The sequence below is a fragment of the Ambystoma mexicanum genome, chromosome 7p (assembly GCF_040938575.1).
Source record: "Ambystoma mexicanum isolate Mex_15411 chromosome 7p, UKY_AmexF1_1, whole genome shotgun sequence".
Classification (NCBI taxonomy): domain Eukaryota; kingdom Metazoa; phylum Chordata; class Amphibia; order Caudata; family Ambystomatidae; genus Ambystoma; species Ambystoma mexicanum.
The window spans coordinates 954,671,997-954,688,232 of NC_090939.1; the positions used below are offsets into that span (position 1 = coordinate 954,671,997).

Here is a 16,236-nt window from a genome sequence, read left to right on the forward strand (position 1 = left end):
CCCCGAACTTGTACCTGCAAAATAAAAAGACAGTTAGAGCGCATCGTGAAGCAGGCAACAAGCGCTTACTTACGTGCTTCCAGGCGCTTCTATTCATCACACGGGCTCCATCTTCAACTCACTTCAGCCCGCCATCCGCCATTGCCGGAACCCTGCAAAACAAGAGACATCATTACTAAAGACTTTAAAGACATTAGAATTACTCTAAACTTACCGTTCGTGCAGTAAACGACTGACAGCAGTCCTCTGAAGTCAAGAGGCCTGCTCCCCTTATCCAGTGAAGAAACTGGTTACAGCACCCTGCCTCGAGGCAGATGGAGAGCACGGCGTTCACTTACCTAAGGTGAGAGCGTTAACCTTTGGGGTTCTACAGGAGAAGAGAAAGGGAAGAAGAGAGAGACATTCAATAACCCAGTTCATTAATCCCACATTTTCTATCTGCAGACATCTTACCCTTCGAGCCAGACATACAGTGCACAGAGGTCCAGCCCAAAGAGCCAGCCGTGTGTTACACATCACCTTTGAAGATACGGTATACGCCCAGTCAAGACTGGCGCCTCTACGGGAATCAGGTGAGCGTTACACTGCAATAGTTCGAACTAAGTACTCTACGCGCCGGCAGGCGCGAGATCCGACTTGCCAAATACTTGGGGGCTTGCCCAGAGAGACAATTATTCATAATTGCACATCACACGGTAGATGATCCGACTACGAATGGGGAGCCAATGTAATGCTCTCCTGGCCGATCTAAAATGGTCTCTCCTTTGTAGCCCTGACACTATGCGCACAGCCTTATTCTGGATCACCAGCAGCCGGGTTAGATCCTGCTTGGCAATACCCAGCAGCAGATTATAGCAATAGTCAATCTTAGCACTGATAATGGCGCAAACCACTGTGGCACAATTTTCTGAAGACAGAAAGGGCCTTAACTGTGCTAGAAGTTTGAGATAAGTGCTGGAGACAAGGAAGTTGACCTGATCTTTCATGACCAATTCCCGATCCAAGATCACACCCAGTGTCATGACCTTATTCTGGGTATAAATGACAGTCAGCAATTTTAAATGATCTATATTCTGCAGTGAGTTTTTTTAATGCGTTGCCACACCCAGTATCATAGGTTCGGTCTTTGAACTATTTAGAGCTAGTTTGTTTACTTGCATCCATGCCTGAAAAATTTCATAGATGGAATTTAACGAAGCAGCGTCACACGCATAATCACCAGTCATGGGCACAAGACACTGTGTGTAGTCTGCATAGTTTGTGTACACCACACCCAATTTATCTAATTCTTGAAATAGAGGAATCATAAAAATGTTAGAGGGTGGGTGCCACGCATGAGCCCTGAGGGACCCCACATAAGACCTAAAACTCCTCCGCCCTGATGTTGTCAGAAAAAGTCCTAGCCTTAAGATCTGCGAGGAAAGATTTTACCCATTCCATTGCTGGCTTGGAAAAATGAGCAGATGCCAGTAATCTCTCTGCCAGACCAGCGTGATCCACTCGATGAAACGCGGCAGAGTGATCTAAGAGCATAAGCATCGTAGTGTTACCCTCTGCCATAGTTTGCATTATATTAGTCTTAAGCTCTAGTAGAGTGGATTCAATACTGTGAGCTTTTCTAAAGCCTGATTGTTTGGACCCCAAAATATCATGAGCGGCGAAAAAGGCTTAAATCTGAAAATGAGCCACCTTGTCTAAAATCTTCAGCAGATGGGGCATGTTCGTGATGGGACGATAATTGCTTGCTATACCAGGATCAAGAGAGGGCTTCTTAATAAGTGGTGAAATCCAAGCTTGCTTTATATTTCTAGGAACAACATTTTCCTTGAATGAGGCATTGATAAACTTGGTGATCACAAGCACCAAGTGTGGGGCAAAAGCTTTGATAATGATTGCCAGGCAAACATCACCCTGACAATTTGTGGGCTTGAGTTTGCCCAGAATCTTAGACAAATACTGCTCAGAGATGAGCTTAAAAGTTAACTCTGGGAAGGATTTGGGGACTACTTGTTCTGGAATAGTTGTCCCATCCAATGGGTAGTCAGTATTTTTCTGCCTAATGTTTTCCTGTATTTTTTCAAGTTTATCCAGGAAGGCTTCGTTTACAATAGGCATTGGAAAGTTCTTCTGCTGAATTTAAGACTGTTAAGTCATTTGTCAATAAATAGATAAGAAATATTAAGTTCCCTTTGAACTGGCGATAAGTATCTTATCTGCCCAGACTTGGTGATGTCCTCATTTCATACTAATCTATACGACAACCAATTCAGCATGCATGGACTCTAGCCACAGCCTGGTCATTCCTGAGAAACTGATTGAAACCCATAAACCATTGTCCACTCTGCCCTTAAGCATCCCTTCACACTGGGTTTATTACCTGTCCCAGAACAGACCCTACCAGGTGGGTGGACTTCCCTGGACAATTAATAACATCCTGCCTTGTACTTAAAAATAATACATCTCCTCCCCACAATAGTACCAAGTCGTAAAAACCTGAGCCTGGTCATAGCTGACCATTTGATGATATCGCACGTGCTCCTGCCTTCCCTCAGCCTGCAACCTTGCTCAACCTGCTTACCTGGTCACACAGTTTTTCTCAACATCCAAGGTTTCAGGGCTTGCACAATCCCTAGCTATGAGAGGACTAGCGGCATACAGACTTGTGCATTTGCCATGTAACCCTTTTTTCCCAACTGGCCGAGACACCGTCCCTAAAGATCCCTGTATATGTATGTCTGCATGTATGTTGAAGACTACCGCCTCCCTTCATGCACAAATCTCCTTTCTCTTGTGCACGTATGAAAATCCTTGCTTCCCATCTTTAGGCACTATGTGGCACGCCACACATCTACATTGTTTCCCTATTGCGTTGGCAGATTTGACATTGTTTCTGCGCTCATGTGAATCTAACATATATCAACTAAACACAAAGTAATACTAATAACACTTACCCCATTCTCATTATCTACACTAGATGCATGCTAAATCGCAACATCGCACCAACATCGCTGTCTCTCCATTCACCAATATGGCACGCACAACACAAACCCTTCTTTCCCATTGGGTCCTTTATCGACTACCCCAACACTAGGCCTTAACATTAGTATTGTGAAGGCCCACCATGCAGCCATTTCTTTCCTTGGAAGATTCTGTGGAGTGGCCATAGTTTTCAATACCAACTTGGATTCACTTTCTGAAAGGGTAATTAACATCTATGCCTTTTTGTAGCTCCTGTTTGGGACCTTAATAAAGTGTTCTTGGTGTTATTGATGGATTCTTTTTCTAAACATTTTTTTAATCTCTTTATTTACATTTTTTAAAAGGTAACACCAAACAAATAAACACACAAGTAACATAAGCAATTCAGCAGAATAAAACCATCCTTATAAGTAAATAACAATCAGAATAAAAGGCAATAGCACATTTGAAGGAAAAAATGAATCCAAATCCCTAACATCTAACAATGGCTTTCCAAATAACAGAGGGAGAAAAAAAACACACATGGGACGTGACCAGACACGCATACACAATACAAACAACCACCCTACCAGACGACGACAACAAATTCTCATACACTCTGTCTAATCTTCAGTCATAAAATTCTTAAACGGTCCCCACTGTTCCACATAGACATCCTTTCTATGCTGCTTTTTAAACTTTATCTTCTCAACATTTGAGAGAACTTGTACATTAACTAGCCATTCTGCCACACATGATGGATTCTACTCTTTCGCTGATGCATTCATGCCCTTTGAAGCAGCTGAAGTTCAAAGTGTCCTTCTTGGTGTCAACATCTGCTTGAAGTGTCTTTAACCTGCAGGCTATGTTTTAAACCCTTGTTTTTTTCCAATGCAAAAGGTTACTTTGAGTGCCAGTCCCACATCTGCGGAAAATGTTTATTTCATTTGCAGGACAAAGTCGATCTTCCTGTCCCTCCCCCTCCTCGTCTGTCCAAAATGAAGCAGTTATTTCATAGACTAGACCACAAGAGCCCATTGACTTTCTAGGAGGCCAGAAGTAAGGACTCTCATCAGGATGGTCATGGGCTTTGCTTGCCCTCAGAAACTGATAGCCACCTTTAAGAAAGCTTTTTCAAGATGAGATTGCCTTGTGCACCAGAACGGGTTGGCAGAGAAAGATGTTCAGAAGTCCTGAAGACTCCAGTCAAAGTCAACTGTTACTTCTGCTTTGCAAAGAGAGGGGATCTTTAGCTGCACCTGGCTGGTGACAATGTGGGCCTTTTTCCTGTCAGGGACTAGAAGTAATATGTTTTCTTAAATTAAGCAGTAAACAACCAGATGTCTGATAATCGTCAGAATATTCTTATCAAGAAAAAAAGGAGAAATGTGTACTACAGCCAATGTATTTTGTGGTGGATAAAACATTGATTCTAAGGGTATCCCTTGGTAACAACTCTGTTTGAATTTATCGTAATTCAAATCTTTCTTCCATTTATCTGTTTTATATACTAGGCATGTTTTTTATATGTCCAATACTAAAACTCTAATATGTGACCTTTATTGTGTGTTCTTCCTTTTCTCTTTATGTTGATTATTTTATGCAACTGCCATTGATTATAGAGCATTAAGGCCCTGGAGAAATGTACACTTTGTGCAGATAATTGACACACGGAATGTGAAACAAGTGTAGGCCGAAGTTTAATGCAATCCTAATATGTATGAACGTTAGTTTAGTGGATCTGATTGTAACCCTGAGATTAGAACTATAATTTCATACAGAGTTGTTACCAAAGGATAGTATAATGTATCCATCCAAAATAAACTTTTAAAGGTAAACTATTTGTTCTTTACAGCTTATTAATCTGTTTATGGGTCTTTGTCTTCTCAGGTCTGGACCCTTCTCAATTCCGAGTGCAGAGTCATTACCAAAAAGATGAGGAGAATGATGCCATGCTTGGAGGCCCATCTCAGATCACTGATGAAGAAAAGTATAAAGACTGCGAAAGATTCAAGTTTACTTGTCCTGCATGTGGGACAGAAGGAATCTATGACAATGCCTTTGACGGCTCAGTAGGTTTTTGGGGTTTTTATTCTATCACTACATTAGTAAAGTAATTGTCTATTTCACACTGTTATTTATGTTGATGACTCTCTGCCTAACTCCTGGTATGTCAGTGTCGAGAACGGGGCATTTCTTGAGAAGCATAAAAAAAACAATATATACCTGTGTGCATGGGTAACTCTACTTTGGTACAGACCCAGGCCCATTATTTGATACGTTACCTTCCATATTGATATCCCTTCTCTTGAATGAGCCCTATCGGACACTTCATGGAGAATGCAGTTAATACTGCATGGCTCACTTTTTAAATTCTTTTTGGAGGTTTGTGGGGGGGTGGCATCTACACTGACACATTATTTTCTTTCCATCCACTGAATTCCTTGAAGGTCCTATTCTGCTATTTAAATGATACAGGGGCTCTTCCCAGCACATTTCTATGACACACATCTTCCCGATATGTTCTCAGCATACTTTGCCTGGCTGCCTCCTTTGTAACTTTGTGTAGGCTTCAAGGACATGCTTTAGTGTTGTGTGGAGGTCTTCACAACCCAGCTCCTCTGGTCTTCAAGAATGTTATGAGAACGAAAGTTGAGACCTAATGTTTTTTTTTCTTTAACATACATTTTATTGGCATTTGTGTAACAGCACACCCACATCTTCCCTCTTAAGACTGGGTAAGGGCCCGGAAGAAAGGACTGGAGATGTAAGTCTAAAAAGCCACAAGCCCCCCTACCATTTTTAGTCCTCCATTTTCTGCTGCATGTTCAGGTGAAGCACATGGCCACTGTCCAGTGACGGGCTCTTCCTTAAGAGGAGGAACTGAGCCTCAGCTCCATTATAAAAGATCCTGAACTAGTCAACTCTGTGCTGAATGGCTCTGTTTGCCTGATTAGGGACTGATGAGGGAGCAGGCGAATGTCTCCACTATTCTGAAATGAGAGAAACTTGGCCTACTCAGACTAGTCCTGAGAAACTACTTTTTGACCAACGTAAGATTATAAGATTTCCCGAGAAGTATGCCTTTGCCCTTCTCTGCTTCTGGGGATCTTTTGTGCATATACACCCATCTGGCTACTATCTCTGGTGATACTCTCATTGCAAACCCTACTGGCCATCGTTATCTGGCCATGGTAATGAGGTTTAGGTGTTCTCATGTGGTCCCTTTTCTCCTTTGCAGTGACTAAACCCAGCTACTCCTGCCCTTTGGTCTCTGTGTCATTGACTGAATCCCAAGTGAGTTACAGTCCCGGTCAATTGACACAAATTATGAAATGGACCCTGTTGCTTTGCTAATATGATGAGGGAGATTTAGTATGTTTGTGATTTGGGACTTACTGATGGCTAAATGCTTGCATTTCTTCCATGACAATATATTCTTAAATCCTGTGCCCTTTCCTCCAGACTGCATGGGCGTTCCTTCCTAGGCACGGGAGACAGAACCTTTTTCACCAGATAAAACCTTCTTCCCTTTTAAATTTAGAGGCGCGCTGCCCTGACTCCGCCCTCCGGTGCCACACCTCAATCCCCTTTACCGCGTTGACGGGAACTGGCTGATTTCACCAGCGCTTCCTGGGTTTGGCTCTGCCATGTAATAATACGCTCTCTTCCCTGGATTCTTCTATCTTTTTGTCTTCTTTTTGTCATTCTGGTACTTGGTCCTCCTGCGTCACGCTCCTCCCCAGCGCATGTCAACTTCAGCGGGCTTCAGCAGGTATCCAGCCTGCTATGGGCTCGCTCTTACGTCTGACCCCCACGCTCTTTGCCTCTGCTGCCATGGCCGGCCACGGTTGGCAAGGTTGTACCGCGTGCGAAGCACTGACTCCACACGCACTGAAGAACAGGCTAGCTAGGGGGAGGGAGCTCTTCGAAAGGTCTACTCCAGAGGACTTAAATAACTTCGTCAGACAGAGATCAAGGCCCAAGGGAGGGCTGCTATTTTCCATCGCACCCCGTAAGGGCGACTCCTTACCGAGGAAACGCCCGAGCGGGAGGAACCTCTTGGGTTCTTGTACCAGCACACGCACCGAGGCTAGTCCAGCTACCGGCCTCACAGCCGAGGGGGGGGGTCCATCAGATCCTTCAGGTATCAGTGCTGAGGGAATGCAAGGTTCTTTTACCGGGTGTACACCTGAGGGGCAACGCCCTAGTACCGGCTCAATGTCAGAGGGGGCCCCCTGCATGCAGCACTACCAGCGACACTGCTGAGGAAAAATACACCTTCCAGGCCTAGACCTGAAGTGCAGGGTAGGCCTCATGCTCCACCACCAAGAGTCTTGGAGAAGGCCGGGCCTAGGGATCATGCACCACAACTTTGGCACGTGGCATGCAGCTCGACAAAATGGCTGCTGTGCCAGACAATATGGCAGCTCGTCCGATGCCACTCTTAGGAACAGAGCAGGCGGGTGAAAGGGTTTCGAGGTGTGACTGGTGTCAACCAGGTACGTGGCCTACAGTTTATCCATCCGCAGCACAAAACGCTTTCCCCTGCAACCTAGACAGGGTGTGCTCTGGCCCCAGCAGCCCCCAGCCACTCCGTCAATATCACATGCCACCTCTTCTGCCTCCGAAGAGGTTCCTGGTGCTGATTCGAACCCCTCAGATGGGGGGCCATCAGCGGGGTGCAGTCAGGGACTTTCTCCCTCCGGTCACTCCACCAGTGCCCATAGTCATTCCTCCCATGGCTCCGGCACCACAGGCCCAAGTGCAGCCCCAGCTGCCCCTGCCAGCTACTTCGATTCCGGCTTCCCAGCCTCCCACAGTACAGGCGGTTCCACACCAGCCTCCGGCTTCGGTCTCCACGCTGCAGCCCACAGCGCCCAGCTCACCTCCACCCGCTGTGGACCAGCCGAACACTCTGGTGGACACAGACGAGGAGGCGGACACTGACACGCCGTAGTCAGCAAAGGCCTTCCACGACCGGCTTGCAGGTTTGGCTGAATCTCTGGGCCTTCCTCAACCTGGAATCAAACAGCCTGAGGAGGGGGGTTTTAGCCGAAGTCCTCACCCTATGAACCCCTACCAAAATGGGTATCAAGCTACAGTCTGCCCAACCTGTCAATCACCTCGATGCCAAGTATAGACAGATGGAGGGGGATCCACTCTTGCTGTCGGCATACCCCCAACCACACTCATTGGGGATCGCTGTGACATCACTTTGCTCAGTCGTCCTCGGCACTGCTAGGCAAGGAGGAGAAGATCTTAGAGGCGTACGGGAAGAAACTGTACTCAAGCGCCTCGCTGCACCTGCGTCAATCCAACGCAGATACCATGCTAGCAGCTGCTAACCAGAGGCTTTGCTGGGAAATGGCGAACTTCCTTCCAGAGCTTCCTGTGCAGAGCCAGGCACGCTTCAAAGCGGGTCTAGGAGAAGCCAAGTTGGTAGTGCAGCACATCATGGAGTCCACTGTGGCCCACATCGATACCTCTGGCTGGGCCATCTGCATTGCCACAGAGATGAGAACGGCCTGTCGTTGGGCTACTAAATTTAACCCTGATGTCCAGGAACGCACATTGGACTTTCCGTTCGAGGGTAGCGAACTCTTTCACTCTACCACTGACAAGGAATTAGATAAAAAGAACAGCTCGCAAACTGAAGTCTTTTTCTACCCTAATGAAGGCCACGCCCAAGGCGTACACCCAGTCGCATCAAAGCTCTGACAGGGGGCAGTCTTTCGTCGAGTTCCGGGGCTTCCAGGAATGGAGGTTGAGACAACCTGACCGCTCCCATAGTCGGCACTGGCGCAAACAACAAGGGGGAGGGGCAAGGGCTTCTTCCTGCCCCCCTCCTCAGCAGCAACCTCAGAAGGATAGAAAGCATGATGCATCCCTTCGGGTCCACGTGTCTAGTGGGGGGGGGCGGCTTGCCTTTCATATGCAATTTTGGGTCCAGAATTTGGCGGACCCCTGGACCCTCTCTGTAGTGTCCTCGGGGTACCGCCTACCAGTCCATTCTTCTCCTTCACTCCCACAGATTGGGACGGCAACTCTGTTGAAAGATTTGGTCGCTCGTTGAGAGCCAGACCGTGGAAGAAGTCCCAGCCTCCCAGAGAGGATTGGGCTTCTATTCCAGGATTTTCGCCATACAAAAAAAGAACCAGGCTGACCTGAGAGGAGTTGGACCTATCCACCCTCAACCTCTCCCTCCCTCTTCAGAAATTAAATATGGTTACGCCAGCACTCATTGCGGAGACATTAGACAAGGGACACTGGATGTGCTTCCTGGATCTGAAGGACGCCTATCTACATGTCCCGATTTGGCAACCACATCGCTCCTTCCTGCGCTTCAAGATCATGGGCTGCTATTACCAGTACAAGGTGCTACCCTTTGGCCTCAACGCAGCCCCCAGGGCATTTACCAGACACATGAATGTGGTGGCAGCCCTCCTCTGGGCCCAGGGCCACCATGTCTATCCGTACCTGGACGACTTGCTCGTCAGGTCGAGATCTCAGGAGGGAGTTACCCATACTTCCTCTGCGCATATGAACATGCTGCACGACCTGGGGTTGACCATCTACCTCAAGAAGTCTACACTGCAGCCCACACAGAGCCTCACCTTCCTGGGCCTCATCTGGGATATGAGCTCCGAGAGGGTCTTTCCTTCGGAGGACAAGATTATGGCTCTCAAGAGAGCTACTACGCACTTCCTTACCAGAGCAGCGACCTCTGCTTCGTAGTACCCCCACTTTCTGGGTATCGGGGCAACTGTCCTCCTGGCCGTGTCACACACACGACTCGGGATGAGGTTACAGCTGCACTTCACAGCCTCATGGAATTAGGAGAGGAGCTCCAAAGCGGAGCTTATCAGCATACCTCCTTCTCTCCACCCAGACCTCTCATGGTGGTCCAAGGACTGCAACCTGCGGACGGGCAATCCCTTTCGGCAGCCGGTGCAGCAGGTCACCATCCCTACGGACTCCTCCCTGGAAAGCTGGGGGGCCACTCTGAACAGCCACTCCATCCACAGAGTTTGCACCCGACAAAAGTGGGAATCGCATATCAACTGCCTGGAGCTCAGAGCCATCTGGTTAGCCCTCAGAGCTTTCCTTCCTCTCATTGGAGGTAAGTCCATCCTTATCTAGACCGAACACTCCACCAGCATGTACTATGTCAACAAGAAGGGGGGTACCAGTTCCCCTGCACTGTGGAACCTAGCGGTCAGCATGTGTGAATGGGCCCTGGAGAACATCTACCTCCCGTGGGAGGCCAAATTGGAAGCAGACAGGCTCAGCAGACGGAGTGGACAATTACGAATGGCAATTGAACGACCAGGACTGCAGGAGGTCTTCAACAAATGGGTGCACCCTCAAGTGGCTCTATTTGCCTCCTGGGAGAACAGGAAGTACCATCAGTTTGCATCTTGACGGGGACAGGGTCCCGGCTCGCTGGGCAACGCATTACAGATTCGGTGGGAGGGCATGACGGCCTATGCCTTTCCTCCCATTCCCCTGGCCCACAGGATAATCCACAGGATAAAGGAAGCTTGTCACCCCAGTATCATTCTGATAGCTCCATGGTGGCCAGCGAGACTGTGGTTCTCCAAGCTGCTCAGCCTCACTGACAGACCACCCATTCACCTTCTGATGGGTCCAGCCCATCTCTTGTCCCAGCAGGGGGGCAGGGTCCTCCACCCCGCACCACAGAAATTAGCCCTTGCAGCGTGGTTCATGAGCAGGTCACCCTAAGGCACCTGAGCCTCTCTCAGGCTAACCTAGAGATCATTCAGGGGGCCAGGAACAAGTCTACCAGCAGTCAATACAAGAGTAAATGGACTAGGTTCTGTCATTGGGCAGACTCTAAGGAGATCGATTCCCCCATCACCCCTTACGTGCACACTGGGTGACATACTCTTTCTCGGCACATGTCGCGCACTCAGGCGTACAGGTGGACACATGCTGCACCTATCCGCCAGCCATGGGGGCCTACAGAAATTCGGAGGAGGAAGTCTTCTCGTCCTCCAACCTGATAGTCAAGAAACATCTGGCAGGCTTTTCCAGGCTCTACCCACCCATCAAGAGGCTATAGCTCGGCTGGGACCTCAATGTGGTGTTTGGCGCCTTGGCGCACAAACCCTTCGAACCAATGCCGTCCGCAGACAGCAGGCTAGTCACCATTAAATTTGTAAACAAACGGGTGCCCGATATATATCCCTGGTCCTCCAGGTTAAATACTTTAGAAACGCACAATTAAGACACCATTAAGACACCATTAACACAGCTTTGTTGGTGAGCCTCACCTCTGCTCCCAGTCAGCGAGATCCACGGTCTGGTGGCCTCAGAACCCTCTACCGCTTTCCACAGGGATAAGGTGGTCCTGCGGACTCACCCGGCGCTTCCATCTAAGGTACCATCCACTTTCCATCTAAACGAGGAAATTGTCTTACCTACGTTTTTTGCTGATCCCAAGGACGATGCTCAGAGAGTGTTGCACTGTCTAGATGTCAGACACGCTCTGAATTTTTATATGGACAGGACCAAGGGCTTCTGCAAGTCTGACACACCTTTTGTCATCTTCGGGGGAGCCGGGCCCGGGTATCGGCATCCAAAGCTTCTATTGCACAGTGGATGGTTGCGGCCATCAAAGAGGCCTACGAGGGGCAGCACAAACCACTGCCAGTTAACATGCACGCTCACGCGGTCAGAGCCAAGACCACGGCCAAAGAATACCAGCGGCAGGTCCCGTGGCAGGTCATAAGCAGGGTGGCCACCTCTGCCACCCCTTCGGCTTTCTGTAAGCATTACTGTTTGGACGCCGACTCTAGGTCAGATGCGACCTTCGGACAGGCGGTTCTAAGGACCTGTTTGCTTAAGGAGGGTCCCCTCTCCACCCTGGGGCTACATTCAGTTGTAATCGCCCATACAGTATGGAGGAAAGGGGACGGGACGTACCAGCAATTACACGTTAGTCCCATTTCCTCCATACATCGCACCATCCTCCCTCCCCCCCCCACTAATACTGGTGTCGTTAGGCAATGTTAAATATTGTCAACTCGTCAATGGGGACTGAGGTGTGGCGCCGGTGAGCAGAGTCAGGGCAGCGCATGCTCCCAGGCTTGCACCCCTGCACGCCTCTAAATTTAATGGGGAAGATGGTTTTTTCTGTTGAAAATGTTTGTCTCACATCCCTAGGATGGGACGCCGATGCAGTATGGAGGAATGGGGACTAAATGCTCCAGGCCAACATAATTGAGCCATCTACCAGTCCCATGTCCTCCCCCATTGTGTTAGTGGAAAAGCCAGACAGAAATGTGAGGTTCTGTATATACTTCCGAAAGGAGAATAACATCTGACTTCAACGCCTACCCAATGCCTCGTATTGACGATCATAGCAACAAATTAGGTTGTGCCGTCTATTTGTCCACCCTAGACTTAACCAAAGGGTATTAGCAAACCCCCCTAAACCGACCTGATAAAGAAAAGACTGCTTTTGCCACCCTGATAGATCTATATCAGTTTAAAGTGTTACCGTTTGGGTTGCATGATACCCCAGCAACTTTCCAAAAGTTGAAACTGTCGTAGAAGGTAAGCATTCCTATCTAGAGGAATGTGCTGAGAATTTTGGTCGAAATCCGAATAAACAAACCTCTGACTGGTAACCAAACCTAGAAAAAAAAGTTACACTGACTGCAAATTTAAATTGCATGGTCCAACCTTCTGCACAGTCTTCTGTCGTGCCTGCAGACCTATATAAGGGGAAATCCAGGCTGCAGTCATAGTTGCTTACTTGAATAAGGTCAATGGTCACATTAATATCATTTGTAAAATGAGTTCCCAAACCACTTGTCTCCACTTACAGCAGTCGAACACTAATACCACCCAAGTGGGTTTTAATAACCCGTTACTCCAAGAGGACCAGCATGTCTCTACATCGTACTGCATATGGGTTTGGATCAGGCAAAATGAGCTTGTTGCCATGATAAATAAGGACATCCAAGTTTCAGTGACACTACTAGGGGATGCCCTAGATCCCTTCCAGGGCATGAACTTTGGAGCGACTGAGTAGCCAAGCCTGGTTCTGGTCCACATAGCTCATTCACGACATTGGTCTTGGGCTGCTCCTTTTATGGGGAAAAGCTTTTTGTAGTGGAGACAAATGAGAACCCGAATAAATTTAAGATCAGCACCACTACTGCTAACCCCATCTGTAGAACATTAAAGCTTCCAACTAAGATCTCCTCCTTCCTGATTTTGTTCAAGGATAAGCCGAGTTGGACCCTGGCCTCTTGATCCTTCACGCTCTTGTCCAAAAATGGGAATGGTCATCCAACAGAGACGTGAGGACATTTGAAAAGAGGTGCTTATCATGGACTACCCTCCCACGGATTCCTCGGCTATATCTACATTGGCATTGGATCCGCTTGATGCCTTTATGCGCCCCGTACCGGACATGACATTGGGCCAAGTATATATAGAGGTGCCGCACTCTGTGACCTCCGTTCCTTTTTTACATGCACTCTGCTCGCTCTAGGAACACTGCTCTAAACTTCTATTTGTTGATTATTTTTATTGCTACGTCTCGTATTTGTCTTCAGAGTTTAAACCCTGTGTATTGCGGGCATCCAATGTCTGTGTAGGACCCGCACCGCATATGCCTTTACTTCCTTGGTGAAGGCCACAGCGCGCAGAACAATGCATCGTGCCAGTCGATTAAACCAAAGGTGCTTCAAGAGCATGAAGCAAACCTGTTTGAAGTCGCTCAGTGTGGACCGCAGCACCAAGGGACGGTCCCCTAATAGGAGAAAAGGCACTGCAAGAGGTCAATCACCTGGCGTTTCTTTGAGGCATCACTCTACTTCCTCTCCAAAAATGAGCCACCAATCCAGGGGCATCTGGGAGCAGGAGGCCCCATGGGTACTTTTCCCACCCAATTCTCTTCTCCAAAGGAATGGGAAGAGTTTCCAATGAAGAACCTGGACATCTTTGCCAAGGCCCTGCCATCTTCAGCACCGCCGCCAGTGGTCATAACACAGACTACTTTGTCCAAGCCAACAGATCCCACGACGCTTGGTAGAGCCGGCACAGAGTCTGCAGTGAGGCTTTGCAAAGCATCACACCGTTCCATCTCTGGACGTCGGTCCCCTGTCTTTTGGTCTTGGTCCAGCAGATCTGTCCAACGCTAACGAAAGACTTCCTCCCTCTCCCCAGAATGGCAGAGATATCCCAGTTGGAGGACATTGGTAATGGGGAAGGGGATCCTGTCCCTTTCGGACTGGAGCGCTTCCAACCCAGGGAAGTGAGAAACTTCCCAGAGGGGTTTTATGGGGAACATGGTGTACCTGCAGCCAAATTGCAGGTTGCAAGTGGCATAGACACTTCGCCAGAGGTTGACATGATCCCTGCTGCCATGTCTGTGAAACCTCTGGCTGCTTTCCAGCACCTGATGGCGAAAGTGGTATACACCTTGGGGCTGTTGGCTCCTTCAAGTCCTAAGGTGCATTATGATCTGACTGACATCTTGGACAAGGGTCCTAAAAAGCCAACTTTATTGCCTTTCAACCAGGCAGTAGAGGGGCCAGTGATGGAAATATGGACCAACCTGGCATCCATTGTAATGGTGGACTGCAACCGGTCGATGAAGCACAAGCCGACACCCCTCTCACCCCTTGTTTCTTTCTGCCTATGCATCCCTGGAGAGTTTGGTGGTACAGGCAGCTACATCAAACCTTAAGACCAGCTCTTTCCTGTCTTTGCCTTCAGACACGCAGAGCGAGAGATCGGATGTATGGGGTAGGAAGTTTTTCAGCTCTTTGAGCCTTGGTCTTGGGTACATCAACATCTCTTGTGCTTTGACTAAGTGCACATCTCTGAGGGGGAGGTGTGGGAAGGCTTTGAGGCCCTTATTAAGAATGGCAAAGAAGCCTACCACCAGATTTTGCAGTCTGCCATGGACACAGCAGATTGTGTTGCAAGGACGATAGCCACCAGCACAGTCTTGCAGTTGTTTTCTTGGCTGAGGACTTTGGGATTCGCGACAGGCATTCAGGAGAAGCTTCTAGGTATGCTCTTTGATGGCATGAGCTTGTTTGGCACCAACACAGACGAATCGTTCCAGATGTTTCAAGCCTCTAAGGCAATTTTTGAGTCACTGGGGTTAGCAGTACAGCAACCCACTAGCCCGGCGGGCAGAGATTTTCGTCACGTCGCCACTGATGCCCAGGGATGTAGAGGCCAGGTACCATCAGGTAGGCAGGGACGTGATCCCTACAGGGGTAGGGGATGAGGTGCACCTAGAGGAGGTGCTGCCACCTCTGCAGTGCCCTCTGGATTCCGAGGCCCTAAGCGTCTCTGAAGTGGACTTCCTCCATTTGTCCTCTGTTGGGAGGCAGAATATCCCCGTTTGGTGAGTAATGGAGAAATATCACCTCAAACACCTGGGCCTTACAGGTCATCCAGCAGGGATACTGTCTTCTTTTTACCTCTTCCCCACCTGACCCTACCTCGCCGTCCCCCCGCCTCCCCCCATGCTGCCAACCCTTGCATCTGGAACATCTCCTACTGGAGATCTGTCGGCTTCTGGCAAAAGGGGCCATAGAGAATAATACCCTGCTCGAAACGAGGCAGGGATTGGAACTCTACTTAGTTTCTGGTGCTGAAGAAGGATGGAGGTCTGAGACTCATGGTTGATCTGCGGATTCAAACTTGTACTCGCGCATGGGCAAGTTCAAGATTATCACACTGGTCCAGCTCTGCAAGGCTCTGGACATGTATGAATGATTGGCCTCCCCGGATCTCCAGGATGCCTGCGTTCATGTGGCTATACACAAGAAGCACAGGAAGTTCCTGAGGTTCAAATTGGGGGGGGGGGGACTGTCCTTTTTAGTTCAAAGGCCTCCCCTTTGACCTTTCTTCTGCACCCACAGTTTATCACCAAGCTACTAGCAGTAGTGGCGACTTGACTCAGGAGGGAACACATTCATGTCCTTCCTTACCTGGATTACTGGCTCATCTGAGCCCGACCACCAGATTCTGCATCGGCACATCTGTACTGGACTTGCAGCCTTTTGCAGGGCTTGCGCTTCTCCCCGAATTTCAAGGAATTTCAGGTTTCGCTGTTCCAGTCCCTCTGATTTATCTGTACAGTCTTGCTGATTCAGGTTTTCCCACCCGAGGACAGAGTGGCAAACCTCTTTAGGATTGTCCAGGTTTTCCAGCTTGCAATGATCGTTCCAGCCTCAGCTTTGCTGCGCTTTCAAGTTCTCATGGCATCCTGCACCTTGG

The 16,236-nt window shown here is 48.6% G+C and overlaps 1 protein-coding gene across 2 annotated transcripts in view; it reads left to right on the plus strand.

Annotated features, from left to right (window-relative positions):
• The window catches only part of POLA1 (DNA polymerase alpha 1, catalytic subunit), a 2,474,741-nt gene that overhangs the window by 1,503,508 nt on the left and 954,997 nt on the right, over positions 1-16,236 (plus strand). For both annotated transcript variants that reach the window (XM_069637299.1, XM_069637300.1), the window contains one exon: positions 4,849-5,030. In XM_069637299.1, the coding sequence (XP_069493400.1) occupies positions 4,849-5,030 (182 nt within the window). The remainder of the gene's footprint in view (positions 1-4,848; positions 5,031-16,236) is intronic.